Source organism: Myotis myotis, unplaced genomic scaffold (assembly GCF_014108235.1).
Source record: "Myotis myotis isolate mMyoMyo1 unplaced genomic scaffold, mMyoMyo1.p scaffold_m19_p_19, whole genome shotgun sequence".
Taxonomy (NCBI): Eukaryota; Metazoa; Chordata; class Mammalia; order Chiroptera; family Vespertilionidae; genus Myotis; species Myotis myotis.
Genome location: NW_023416323.1, coordinates 13,131,392 through 13,145,772, shown reverse-complemented (window position 1 = coordinate 13,145,772; position 14,381 = coordinate 13,131,392). Strand labels below are relative to the sequence as shown.

Below are 14,381 nucleotides of genomic sequence, written 5' to 3'. Positions count from 1 at the left end.
CTGTCAATGTAGAATTCTATACCTGGCAAAAATCATCTTACAAGACTGGGGTCAAAATCCAGTGTTTTCAGATAAACAAAACTAAAAAAGCTTACTACCAACATCCTCTTACTAAATAAACTTCTAAATAATGTATTTTAGGAAGAAGGAAACTAATTTGAGAAATAAACTATTCTAAGATACAAGAAAGAATATGTTCAAAGATTAGCTGAGGCATATTTTTAAGGGCTTCTTTTTTTTTTTGAGCAAAAATCAATTCAAATTGGGCAGTATCCAATCTAGCAGACAGAAAGGAGCTCCAATGAGCTGTATAAAATAAAGGATTTTATAGGCAGAAGGGAGCAGGAACAAGGAAGTTAAATGAGGCGAAAAAGCAGCTGGTTATTGGAAGGAGGCCTATTAGGTAGATTACATAACTAGTGCTAATCAGGTGATTCCTACATGACTGATTTAAGACTCCATTTCTGCAAGAGCTGAAATTGTACATTTAGTCTTTGTTTGGTGACATGGGGCTTAGCATAAGCAATTCTATTTTGGGCTAGTTGTCTTGATTTTAACAATTAGCAAGCAAAGAAATTGGCCAACTGTAGGTAAATAAAAATAAACAACTATATAAAAATAGTATTATTTAATTTGGGATGGATAAAAATAATGACATAAAATGACATAGTTATATCTAATGATACTAGATAACATCATATAAACCAAAGGGGAAATAATTAGATTAAAGCATTAGAGCTTGCATTTGGGGGGAAGAAATGTAGGTATGCTGATCAAATATATTTTTTAATGTTAAATATCCAGGGTGAAATTTCAAGGGTAACTCTCAAAGAATATATAAGTTTTAAACAATTAAAGGGCAAAAAATGGAATGGAGAGAAAGCAAAAAATAAAGTTCCATTCTATTAATGGAATTCTAAGCCTCCTGTTTGGCAAGAAACTTGGTATTGTCTCAACTTTTTACAAAGTGACTATTCAGACTGATAAGAACTTCTGTGACTACAGAAACCATGTTAGATAAGACTTCATTTTGCTTGGCATTAAGAAGCATCTGGCTGATGGGAAGCAGATAACTGCATTCTGCATGGCACCAAATACATGGATCCTACTAAAACTTGAAGAAAATCACATCTGAGCATCATTATTCTTCTTCTGCAGGCATCAGTTTATATTCCAGTCTGTCAAAGGCAACACAGCCATTAGGAAAGGGCGGACTTAAGTGTGAGGGACCACAAGTTCACCTTCACAAAGCCTGCGATATTCCCCAATGTGTTTAATACACTGGCAATATTTTGTCTATCGCAAGTTTAAAGGATAAAGGTGTAACTGATATAGTACCTTATATCCACAGAGAACAAAATGCACCTCTAATCTTATCACTATAATCTTGCAAAAAGGAGATTTTAATGTTCTTGGCAATAAATACAAAAAAAGGAAGTAAAACATTTAATCTAAAATTTATAATATCTCCCAAGAAAATGGAATAAAACAAAAATATCAGAGATGTAAAAGAAGAAAAAGGGAAGGACAATTAGAGGAGTAAGTTGATTTAGAAGGTCCACTATTCAAACAACAGAAAATTTTCAAGGAGGGATTAAAGCAAATGAGAAGCTGGGATGTACTGTATAGCATGGTGACCTCAGTTAACGATACTGTACGGTGTCCTTGAGAGTAGATAAGGGAGTAGGTCTTAAATGTTATCACTACACCAACAACATGGTAATTATGTGAGGCGAAGGATGTTTTAACCTTATTGTGGTAATCATTTTTTTTTTTAATATATTTTATTGATTTTTTACAGAGAGGAAGGGAGAGAGATAGAGAGTTAGAAACATCGATGAGAGAGAAACATCGATCAGCTGCCTCCTGCACATCTCCTACTGGGGATATGCCCGCAACCCAGGTACATGCCCTTGACTGGAATCGAACCTGGGACCTTTCAGTCCGCAGGCCGACGCTCTATCCACTGAGCCAAACCGGTTTCGGCATGTGGTAATCATTTTGCAATATATACATGTATTAAGTCATCACATTGTACACCTTAAACTTACACATGTCAATTGCTGGGGAAATTTTAAAAAAGAAAACAAAGTAAGGAGCAAATAAAAATCAAGAGCAACATTAAATTCAGAGCCCTAACTGGTTTGGCTCAGTGGATTGAGCGTCGGCCTGCGGACTAAGAAGTCCCAGGTTCGATTCTGGTCAAGGGCATGTGCCTTGGTTGCGGGCACATCCCCAGTGGTAGGTGTGCGGGAGGCAGCTGATTGCTGTTTCTCTCTCATCGATGTTTCTGGGTCTCTGTCCCTCTCCCTTCCTCTCTGTGGAAAATCAATAAAATATATTTTTTAAAAAGCCCCTTCTGGCCCTAGCCGGTTTGGCTCAGTGGATAGAGCGTCGGCCTGCGGACTCAAGGGTCACAGGTTCGATTCCGGTCAAGGGTATGTACCTTGGTTGCGGGCACATTCCCAGTGGGGAATGTGCAAGAGGCAGCTGATCGATGTTTCTGTCTCATCGATGTTTCTAACTCTCTATCCCTCTCTCTTCCTCTCTGTAAAAAATCAATAAAATATATTTAAAAAAAAAAAAAAGCCCCTTCTGTTTAAAAAAAAATTCAGATAAGACTAAAATACAAAAGCAAAAGTAAGCAATTAAATAAACAAAACAGATCTAGAGGGTTTTATTGGAAAATTCTACCAACATCCAAAAACACAAGCACGATATGAGTGGGGCAGCCCTACCTTTTCTCCTGCAGCGCCTCATCCAGGATATCCTGCTTGTCCTGCAGCATCCGATGGAGGTGCCGCATCTCCTGCTGGTACTGAGCGGTCTTGCTAGCAAAGTCCTCCTGCTGCTCTGTCAGACAGTGACTAATGTCATCCAGCTTCAGTGCAGCCAGCTTCTTGTACCCCTGGTGGAGGAGGAGGACTCTCTGAGTGAGGGAGGCTGCTTGCTGCCCAGGCCAAGGCCTCAAGGATGCATTCCCGACCCACCTCCTTGTGCTGTCAGAGACCAATGAGTTGAGTAATCCCGACCCACCTCCTTGTGCTGTCAGAGACCAATGAGTTGAGTAATCCCTGGATAAGTCTGATCTGGAAGGGCAAGTCTGGATCATAAAAGTCATATAAAGTAATAAAAAATTTCAAGTATAATAAAACCAAATTTCTAATTTATATCATGCTATAAGTTATTTTTATGTTATAAATAAAATTAAAACAGAAGGATCTGGCATACTTTGAAATGACTGAGATAAAAGACATTAATTTATTTCCCTTCTTACATTTTTGTTGCATAGTATTTAAGGTTATGAGTTTCCTTCTGAGCATTTCTAAAACTTTTGTCACATATAGTCTGACCAATAGTATAGTTTACATAGATGAAATTCTCTTTGGAAGTTATGACATCTGGAAGCCAGTCAAAGATGGCAGCGTAGGAGGACTCTAAGGACACATTAAATTTACACCTATATATACAGCAGTTCCTCTGGGTGATATCTAAGAGACAACTGGAACAGCTTCTGCACAAAACAGAAAGGAAGACTGTATAGAGAAGGCTGGGAACTGAGAGTGTCCTCTGGGCGCTGAGGGAATTGTCTGGAATGGAGGGACTGGTGAGCATCATTGTTTACGATTCTCCTGCACTTGGATGGGGCGGGCGCTTTATCCCAGTTCTCTGGTCGAGCTGCAGGGCTGCTGTAGCGCATCCCCAGCCACCCTTCCCAGAACTAGATCCAACAGGAGCAGGACAGCACCACAGCCCATGTAAATAGGCCCCTTCACCTGGAGAGAGATCCGGTGGGTGTGGTAGCATGCACCTGCTGGGTTGCACGCGGCACACCCGCTGCCCAGAGTGTGGAACCAGCAAAATGCTGTGCTGTTCACAAGGCTGTCCTATTCAGAGAAAGTGCAGAAATAGTGGGGAGCACCTGCATGTGACCAGAGAAAGTGTGGGTACACTGGGATACTGCAACACATGCACTCAGAGTAGCCCTGCCCAGATCAGGTTCAGGGAACAGACAATTAAAGTAACAGGGCACATTGCACACATACTGGGCAGTGCAACCCATACAGGATAGCCCCGCCCAGAGCCAAAGGGCAAGGAAACACACACTAGGTGGCCCTGCCCGGAACCCACTCCTTTTGGCACGTGCCTTGCCCAACTATAATTGCCCTACCAAGAACATCTGGCACACAGATTGAGAAAAAGCTATTTCATCGAACTCATAGGAATAAACACAGAAAGTCAAACAAAATGGGGAGCAGAAGAATATGTCCCAAATGAAGGAGCAATTAAAAAATCCAGAGAAAAACTCTAATGAAATGGAGATAACTCATTTGCCTAATAAAGAATACAAAGAGCCAAAACCGGTTTGGCTCAGTGGATAGAGCGTCGGCCTGCGGACTGAAAGGTCCCGGGTTCGATTCCGGTTAAGGGCATGTACCTGGGTTGCGGGCACATCCCCAGTGGGAGATGTGCAGGAGGCAGCTGATCGATGTTTCTCTCTCATCGATGTTTCTAACTCTCTATCTCTCTCCTTTCCTCTCTGTAAAAAATCAATAAAATATATTTAAAAAAAAAAAAAAAAAGAATACAAAGAAATGGTTGTAAGGATGCTGAATAAGCTCGAGAGTAAAATAGAGAATCTCAGAGAGCATTTCTAACAAAGGGTTAGAAAATGCAATAAAGAACCAATCAGAAATAAAGAATACAATAGCTGAAATGAAAAACACATTAGAAGGAATATAATATAATAATATTTTATTATTATTTTTTAAAAATATATATTTTCCTTGATTTCAGAGAGGGAGGGAGAGGAAGAGAGAGAAACATCTATGATGAGAAAGAATCACTGATTGGTTGATTGGTTGTCTCCTGCAGGCCCCACACTGGGGATCAAGCCCGCAACCCAGGCATATGCTCTGACTAGGGATTGAACCATGACCTCCTGGTTCACAGGTTGATGCTCAACCCCTGAACCATGCGACAGGGCTGAAAAAAGAATTTTTTAAAAATGAGGTTAAGAGACTTTTGGGACACTGAATGCCCTAACATCCACATTATAGGGATTCCAGTGGAAGAAGAGTGAGAGAAAGGAGCAGAAAGTATATTTGAAGAAGTAATGACTGACAATGTCCCTAATCCGGGAAAGGAAACACATTCAGGTCCAGGAAGCACAGAGTTCCAAACAGATGAACCCAAAGAGGCCTAAACCAAGACATACTGCAATTAAAATAGCAAAGGTTAAGGATAAAGAGACAAGGCCTCAAGAAGGAAACAAGTCAGAAACTTTAAGGGAAATCCCATAAGTTATCAGCTGATTTCTCAGAAGCAAGTTTACAGGTCAGAGGGAGTGGCAGAAAATATTTAGAGTGCTAAAAGAAAAGAACCAATGACCTAGAATACTGTATCTGGCAAGGTTATCATTCAGAACTGAAGGAGATAAAGTGTTTCCCAGCAAAAACTAAAGGAGTTCACCACCACTAAACCAGCTTTACAAGAATTGTTGAAGGGTCTTCATTTGCAGGAAAGAAAAGGTATAACCAGGAATAAGGAAATACAGGAAAGAAAAATTCTCACTGGTAAAGACAAGTATACAATAAACACAGTGAATCAATCACTTAAAAAGCTAATATGAAGGTTAAAAGACAATATAGCAAAATTAACTATAACTACAATAGTCAAGGGATACAAAAAACAAGAAAATAAAAACATGATGTCCAAAACATAGAGTGGAGGGGGAGTAAAACTTTAGTGCATTTTGAATGCATTTGAACTTAAACACCGATCAGCTTAAAATACTCTCACACACACACACACACACACACACACACACACACACACAAACACACCCACACACACACACACAACTAGAGGTCAGGTGCACGAAGTTCGTGCATGGAGTTTACTGGCGGGGGGGAGGGACTGGGGAAGGTTGGCTGGCCGTGGGAGCGCACTGACCATCAGGGGCAGCTCCTATGCTGAGCATCTGCCCCCTGGTGGTCAATGCACATCATAGCAACTGGTTGACTGGTCGACCTTTCGTTCTGGTCATTCGGTCTTAAAGTCGCTTAGGCTTTTATATATATAGATACTAGAGGCTTGGTGCATGAAATTCATGCACAGGAGCGGGGGGGGGGGTCCCCTCAGCCTGGCCTGCACCCTCTCCAATCTGGGACCCCTTGGGGGATGGGGCCTAAACCAGCAGTTGGACATCTGTCTCGCAATCTGGGACTGCTGGCTCCTAACCGCTCACCTGCCTGTCTGCCTGATCGCCCCTAACCACTCTGCCTGCCTGCCTGATCGCCCCTAACTGCCTCTGCTTGCCAGCCTGACTGCCCCCATATGCCCCCCTGCTGGCCTGGTTGCCCCCTAACTACCCCACTGCCAACCTGGTTGCCCCCTAACTGCCCCCCTGCTGGCCTCATCACCCCCTAACTGCTCCGCTGCCAGCCTGCCTGATCGCCCCTAACTGTTTCTGCTTGTAGACCTGGCCACCCCTTAATTGGTTCCCTGCCAGCCTGGTCGCCCCCTAACTGCACCCCTGCCAGCCTGGCCACCCCCTATCTGGCCCCCTTCCGGCCTGGACACCCGCTAACTGCTCCCCTGCCGGCCTGATTGCCCCTAACCGCCTCTGCCTCGGCCCCCGCCACTGTGGCTTTGTCTGGAAGGAAGTCGGACGTCTGGAAGATGTCCGGTCAACCCGGTCTAATTAGTATATTACCCTTTTATTAGTGTATATACACACACACACACACACACACACACACACACACACCTCATGGTAACCACAAACCAAAAACCTACAAAAAATGCATAAAAAACAGAGAAAGGTATTCAATCAAAACACAAAAGAAAATCAAATCAGCAGAAAAGAGATCAGAAGAAGAAGAAACAGAGAAAAACAACAACAAAAACCAAAACAATGAACAAATGGCAATCAGCACGTACCTATTAATAATTATTTTAGATGTAAATGGACTAAAGTGTTCCTATCAAAAGATATAGGGTGGTAGAATGGATAAAAAAAGCAAGACCCACCTATATGCTGCCTACAGGAGACTCACTCTATTTTTATTTATTTATTTATTTATCATTATTATTATTTTTTAATTTTATTTTCTTGTTTAAAGTATTACAAATAGTAGTACACATGCAGGAGACTCAGTTTAGTTTGGTCCTGGGATTTTGTTGGTTGGGAGGTTTTTTTGTTTGTTTGTTTGTTTTTATATATTTTTTATTGATTTTTTACAGAGAGGAAAGGAGAGAGATAGAGAGTTAGAAACATCGATGAGAGAGAAACATTGATCAGCTGCCTCCTGCACATCTCACACTGGGGATGTGCCCGCAACCCAGGTACATGCCGTTGACCGGAATCGAACCCGGGACCTTTCAGTCCGCAGGCCAACGCTCTATCCACTGAGCCAAACCGGTTTCGGCTGGTTGGGAGTTTTTTATTACTGCTTAAATTTCGTTGCTAGCAATTGGTCTTTTTTTTTAAATTTAGTCTTGGAAGGTTGTATGTTTCTTGAAATTTATCTGTTTCTTCTATTATCCAGTTTGTTGGCATACATAGTATTCTTTAATTATCCTTTGTATTTCTGTGGTGTTGGTTGTAATCTCTCCTCTTTCATTTCTGATTTTACTTACTTGGGTTCAGTCTCTTTTTTAAAAAAAATATTTTTATTGATTTCAGAGAGGAAGGGAAGGGGGAGAGAGACAGAAACATCAATAATGAGAGAGAATCATTGATCGGCTGCCTCCTGCATGTCCCACGCTGGGGATCAAGCCTGTAACCCAGGCATGTGCCCTGACTAGGAATCGAATCATGAACTCCTGGTTCATAGGTCAACGCTCAACCACTGAGCCATGCCAGCTGGGCTCTCATTTTTCTTGATGCTATATGCTTGCCAATCTTGTTTATCCTTTCAAAGAACCAACTCTTAGTTTCATTGATCTTTTCTATTGTTTTTTAAGTCCCTATTTTGTTTATTCTACTCTGATCTTTATTTTCTTCCTTTTACTTACTTTGGGTTTTGTTTGTTCCTTTTCTAGTTCCTTTAGATGTAAAGTTAGATTGTTTTTTTGGAATTTTTCCTGCTTCCTGTGGTAGGCTTGTTTAGTTATGAACTTTCCCCTTAGAGTTGCTTTTACTGAATCCCATACTTTTTTTTTTTGTTTAAATCTTCACCCGAGGATATTTTTTTCCATTGATTTTTAGGGAGAGGAAAAGACAGAGAAACATTGATATGAGAGACACACATCGATTGGTTGCCTCCTGCACAAGCCCCAACCAGGCTCTGGGTCCAGGAAGGAGCCTTCAACCAAGGTACATGCCCTTGACTGTAATCAACTCTGGGACTCTTTGGTCCATAAGTCGACGCTCTATCCACTGAGCCAGACTGGCTAGGCCTGAGAATATTTTTATCCACTGATTTTTAGAGAGTGGAATTGAGGGAGCGATGGGGAAAGATGAGAGAGAGAAACTTTGATGTGAGAGAGACATCGATTGGTTGCTTCCCTTACTTGTCCCGACTTGGGTCAGAGATCAAACCTGATAACTAGGTACATGCCCTTGACCTGGAATCAAACCTGCAACCCTTCGGTGCACAAGTTGACACTCTATCCACTGACCTATACCAGCCAGAGCTCGTAAGTAACATTTTAGCTCATAACCTTTTCTTCACTCTTCCCCCACTTAAATATGCTTAAGTGCCTCCTACTTGATTTTTCAGCTTTAAATGATATCCTTCGACTCAAGTTATTGCATATGAAGCAGTCGGCTAGTTTATTCTATTTTCTACCTTCCTTCCCCCTTCACTTATCAGTTTTTCATTGGTTGTATTGTTTCTACATCGGCAGAGAACATTTACATTCTATTCTATCAGCCTTGTCCCTGCTTTTTTTTTTTTTTTTTTAATATATCTTTACTAGAGGCCCGATGCACAAAATTCGTGCAAGAGTAGGCCTTCCTTCCCCTGGCTGCTAGCACTGGCTTCCCTCTGGCATCCGGGACCTGGGCATCCCTTGCAGCCCCGGCTTCGTCCAGAAAGTCGTCTGGAAGGATGTCTAGTCTAATTAGCAGATAATGCCTTTATTATTATAGATTGATTTCAGAGAGGAAGGGAGAGGGAGAGAGCGATAAGAAACATCAATGATGAGAATCATTGATTGGCTGCCTCCTGCATGCTCCCTACTGGGTATTGACCCCACAACCCAGGCATGTGCCCTTGATCAGAATCAAACCCAGGATCCTTCAGTCCATAGGCCGACGCTCTATCCACTGGGTCAAACCAGCTAAGGCCCTGTTTTAATTCTTAGTCCACAGTTTAATATATTCTTACTATTAATACTTTTCCAAAGTCTGCCCAATTATTTCTTGGTTGGCTAAACTCGGTTTGATTGATCCTTAGGACAAAGTTTTTGCATGGTCAAAACATCTTAAGAGCAGCTTGGTTGGATGGAAATATCCTTGTCTCATACTCTCTTTCCTTGGATATGTATGGATGGTAGCCCACAGGTCTCTGGCATTCAGTGTTGTTACTGAAAAGTGTGATGCCAACGTGGTTTTTTCTTTGTTATGCCGTGGTCTTTTGCATGAGTGTTCAAGGTATTCTTTGTTTATCTTAAAGTTATAGGTGTTGATGTCAATTTTCTGGGTCCATGTGTTTTAGGCATATAATGTGCCCTTTCAATATGTAGATTCAAGTCTTCTTTTCTCTCAAAAAGTTTTTATGAATTATGGTTACACCAGAATAAGTTCCACTGTTTAGTTTCTTCTTTGGGGACTACCAATAGGACACTGGATCTCTTATCACTTTCTACTGAAGTCTTTTTGACATTCTTACTTCTGCCTTCTTGTCTTTGCCTTTTTCATCTCTATCCTTTATGTCCCTTATTGTGCTTTTATGAACACATTCTCCTTGCAATTTAGTTCACATTTCTGAAATGATTTCTTTTTCTTCTACTTCTTTCCCATGTTGTACCCGTTCCATTTCACATCCTCCTTTGTCTGGCTGTCTCTTCTTAGGGCACTGTTTCTGCTTTGTGGTATTTCTTCCTAGGTTTGACTGCTTTATTAAGTTTTAGCTACCTCCTGCCTATCTATTTACCTACCTGCCTATCAATCCACTTTAGAGTATAGGTTTCAATTTTTATCTCCTTTGTGGCAACACTTTGTGATGCATTTCATCATGTATAGGAGAGTTATACTTCTACTTTTCTTCCATTTTCTTAAGGTGTTTTTGTATGGAGGGCACTGGATTCCTCTGAGATAAGATGAGGTTCCTAAGAGGGTGGGAGCATGGGTTGGTTGGGCCAGGGACGCCTTCCACCTCTCTTGAAGCCTCCTCCCTGGCTCTCAGAATTCAGCCAGGTCGTGAATGGCTTCCACCTGCAGCTCTGAGTTTCCTAGATCTCCTCCTAGCCCTGACTTCCAAGGGGATGCCCTCACTTTTACAAGTCAGATTTTGCTGGAGTTTTGTGAGATCACCTCTGGATTTTCTCAAGCCTTTTCCAGGTCTCTTCACTTCCCCAGAGATCTGCCCTGTCTAACCGAATCTGACTCACAGGTTTCCTCTCTTGTGGCTGGGTGGTCCCTTTTACTATTCCTATTCAGATGACCAATGATGAGATGGATTCTCAAGACAAGGCCACCCACTCTGAAGATCAGACTTTCTCTTTTAGAAATAAATGCCAACCAGAAAAAACAAAAACCCATAATTGCTTATTACTACTCATAATACTTCTAGGCAGAGTCTTACCACTAACAGTATGGTGTATTTCTTCTAGCCTTTCTGATGCAGAGTTGAGATATTGTTTTGTATACTGCTTTTTTTAAAAAAAAAAAATATATTTTATTGATTTTTTACAGAGAGGAAGGGAGAGAGATAGAGAGTTAGAAACATCGATGAGAGAGAAACATTGATCAGCTGCCTCCTGCACATCTCCTACTGGGGATATGCCTGCAACCCAGGTACATGCCCTTGACCGGAATCGAACCTGGGACCTTTCAGTCCGCAGGCCGATACTCTAACCACTGAGCCAAACCAGTTTCGGCTGTATACTGCTTTTGATATTGTTGAATTTTTTGTTTTTTCTTAATCCTCACCTGAGGATATATTTTTTCCATTGATTTTTAGAGAGGTGGAAGGGAGTGGGGGAGGGGGAAAGAGAGAGAAAGAGAAACACTGATGTGAAAGAGACATTGTTTGGTTGCCTCCTGCATGTGCCCCTACCAGGGCCGGGCATTGAACCTGTAACCCAGGTACATGCCCTTGACCAGGAATCAAACTCACAACCCTTTCGTGTATGGGCCAACACTCTAACCACTGAGCAATGCTGGCCAGGGCTTGATATTGTTGAATTTTTTAAATTGTAAAATATATTATTTAATTAATTTCCCAAACAGTTATTGAATTTATTGAATACTATGAATCCAATGCTATTTGGATTCTAGGTGGTTGGGATATATCAGTGAACAAAAATAGAAAAGATCCCTGTCCTTGTGGAGTTTATAGTCTGGTTAGGAGAGACAGACAATAAGCAATAAACATAATAAATAAATTATATAGTCTGTTAGAATGTTGTCTTTGGAAGAAACAATAAAGCAACGTAATGAGAATCAGGAGTGTGAAAGTATAGATGACCACCAATTGAAAATAGTTGAGATATGCCTCATTGGTAAGGTGACACGTGGATATTTGGGGGAGACATAAAACATATATGAACAGCCCTAGCTGTCTTGGCTCAGTGGATAGAGCATCAGCCTGCGGACTGAAGGGTCCCAGGTTCGATTCCGGCCAAGGGCAGATGCCTGGGTTTCAGGCTCGATCCCCAGTAGGGGGTGTGCAGGAGGCAGTCGATCAATGATTCTCTATCATCACTGATGTTTCTATCTCTCTCTCCTTCTCCCTTCCTCTCTGAAATCAATAAAGAAATATATTAAAAAACAACAACCTATATGAACAATTTCATTAATAGTTTGAAAATACCATATAACTATCATCCAATGTAATACATAGAATATTTAAAAATATATTTTTTATTGACTTCTAGTTTTACAATTAATGCACCAAACAGGTTACTTTTGCCTGTTTTAAACTTTATATAAATGCAATCATATTTATAGGTACTCATTTGTGCTGGGCTTCTTTCACTCAATATTTATGAAATGTAGGAAAAATAAAATCTATTCATTATATTAGGACACAGATTTGGTTCTGAGAAATTTTAAGTTAAATATTGTTTAACTTTTTAAAAGTAAATAATTCAGGCCTAAACCTTACGTTCCCTAAAATAAAACAGACAAATGCACAACATACTATGTTCACTCAATATTATGAGTATTTACACACAGCCAGCCAATGTTTCGATTTGCTTTTTTTGGTTTGTTAATTTTCCAACACATCAAACAAATGTCATTACTCTATTTATCCACTTATCAGACCTTTTTAATCATTGTCTTATATTACATGCACTTGAGCCCAGAGGTCCTGGGTCTTATTCCCCATCTTCCCAGGCCCCTGGCCTGCTGGTCCTCTCCCTGCCCCTGGCCAGGAGAAATCGGTGTGCCTGATGAGGCTGTGGATGCATGCTGAGCGACCAGCAGTCAGAATGCAGACGAAGGAGAGGAGAATGGTCAAGTATGGGAGGCGGCCAAGAGGAGGAGCGTCAGTACAATGAGAACGGCTTTCTTGGGCAGAGAAACTGGAGGGTGCAAGAGAGGAGTAGGTCAATGCTACCCCCCAATTGAACCAACAACTGAACTAGGTTTGATCATAAAGCCTGAACATTAACTTAAGGATATAGCCTGGAGATTTTTCTGAACCTTTTATTTTTTAAATATATTTTTATTGATTTCAGAGGGGAAGGAAGAAGGAGAGTGAGATAGAAATATCAGTGATGAGAGGGACTCATTGATCAGCTGCCTCCTGCATGCCTCCTACTGGGATTGAACCTGCAGCCCTGATGTGTCATGACTGGGAATTGAACTGTGATCTTCTGGTTCATATGTTGACGCTCAACCACTGAGCCACACCGAACGGGCTCTGTAGCCTTTACAAAAACAAACCAACCACATCTGCACTGTATCTTACTGTGCAGATGAGTTTCACTTTATTCAATGAGCGGAGAGGTGCTACCACTGGAGAGGTGGCGTTCCAGCCAGCAAAACCACGTGCTGCTTGAACCTCTGGATGGGCAGCGTTACACACATTCGCGATGTACCTTGCTGTGGAAACCTGTACCCAGTAAGCCTCTGCTCCCATCTGAAAAAGTAATCTTTAAGGCTAAATGATCACTTACCTTGACTTTTTCCTCCAACCTTCCCATGCGAATATTGCCTTTTATAATTTTGTCGAGAACTCCATGTTTCTCATTTTCTAAACATTTGGCCTAAGGAGAAAGGTGAAAAGAAAAATAATGGGCTCTCAGTATTACAGTGGCAAATTAAAAGAATAAAAAATTCTGCAAAAAATATTACTACTCCCAAATGATCTTCATTCTGACAGTTGTTTTGGCCCAACCCCACCTGCCCCCACCTGGATTCCCACTCCCTGTGTGAGAGCTGTGGGCAGAACTTGGCCAAGAGCTGAGGAGGGGCAAGAGTGGAACACTATGCAGGTTGTCCCTCCTGGGCACAAACAGGAGATCTGTGCCCCCCAGGACCAGGGAGTGGGAGAGGTTGCAAGGGTTCTAACACATTTCTCTATCCTATGGAATATACCATTCCTTCAATCATATCCAAGGAGTAAGTGCCAAGATGCAAATAAACTTTAACTTGATTTATTTGAATAATTACAAAATTAAGGAGAATATGAATGCACAATGCTTTTCTCTAAACAAATGTGACAGGCAGTATTTCCAAGGAGGGATATAATTTGAAGCTGAATGATTCATATTAATATCTACATGGGACATGAACTACTATGCACTATAAATTATTTCAAATCATTTAAAAATTATAAAACTAAGCATCCCTTCTAGAGTAGACTAGTAGCGGCAATTTGATTATTAGAAAGGAAAAATAAAAGAGTTATTTAACTTGCCACAAGTCACACAGAAAACCCACCCCAAAGGCAGGATTAGAAATTAAGATGCCAATATCAATACAAAGGGCTCTCATAAGGCCCAAGAGACCAGGAAGGGGGAAGGTGGGAGTATATGGGTCACAGCCCCAGGGAAGTGCAAAGGCAGCCAGTACCACCCCTGAACTCCTACTAGAGGGGGCTGGCCTTGGGGCTCCCCAGGGGAAGGACCCTGCAGGATCAAGGGGACAGCAGTGTCTGCGTGTACAGAGATCCCTCATGATGGGTGGGCCAGGGCATATGAGAGCAGCTTCCCCCATGTCTGAAGGTTCTGAAGACTCTAACTCAGGCCTGGATTTC

General features: G+C 41.5%; 1 protein-coding gene across 5 annotated transcripts in view; it reads right to left on the bottom strand.

Annotated features, from left to right (window-relative positions):
- Window positions 1–14,381, bottom strand: part of CEP89 (centrosomal protein 89) — a 73,637-nt gene that overhangs the window by 5,356 nt on the left and 53,900 nt on the right. For 3 of the 5 annotated variants that reach the window (XM_036346528.1, XM_036346530.1, XM_036346533.1), the window contains 2 exons: window positions 13,300–13,389; window positions 2,739–2,908 (listed from right to left, as the gene is read on the bottom strand). In XM_036346528.1, coding sequence (XP_036202421.1) covers window positions 2,739–2,908; window positions 13,300–13,389 — 260 coding nt within the window. Of the gene's footprint in view, window positions 1–2,738; window positions 2,909–12,651; window positions 12,703–13,299; window positions 13,390–14,381 lie in introns of those variants that run through there. The other 2 variants (XM_036346531.1, XM_036346532.1) reach the window with 2 other exon arrangements.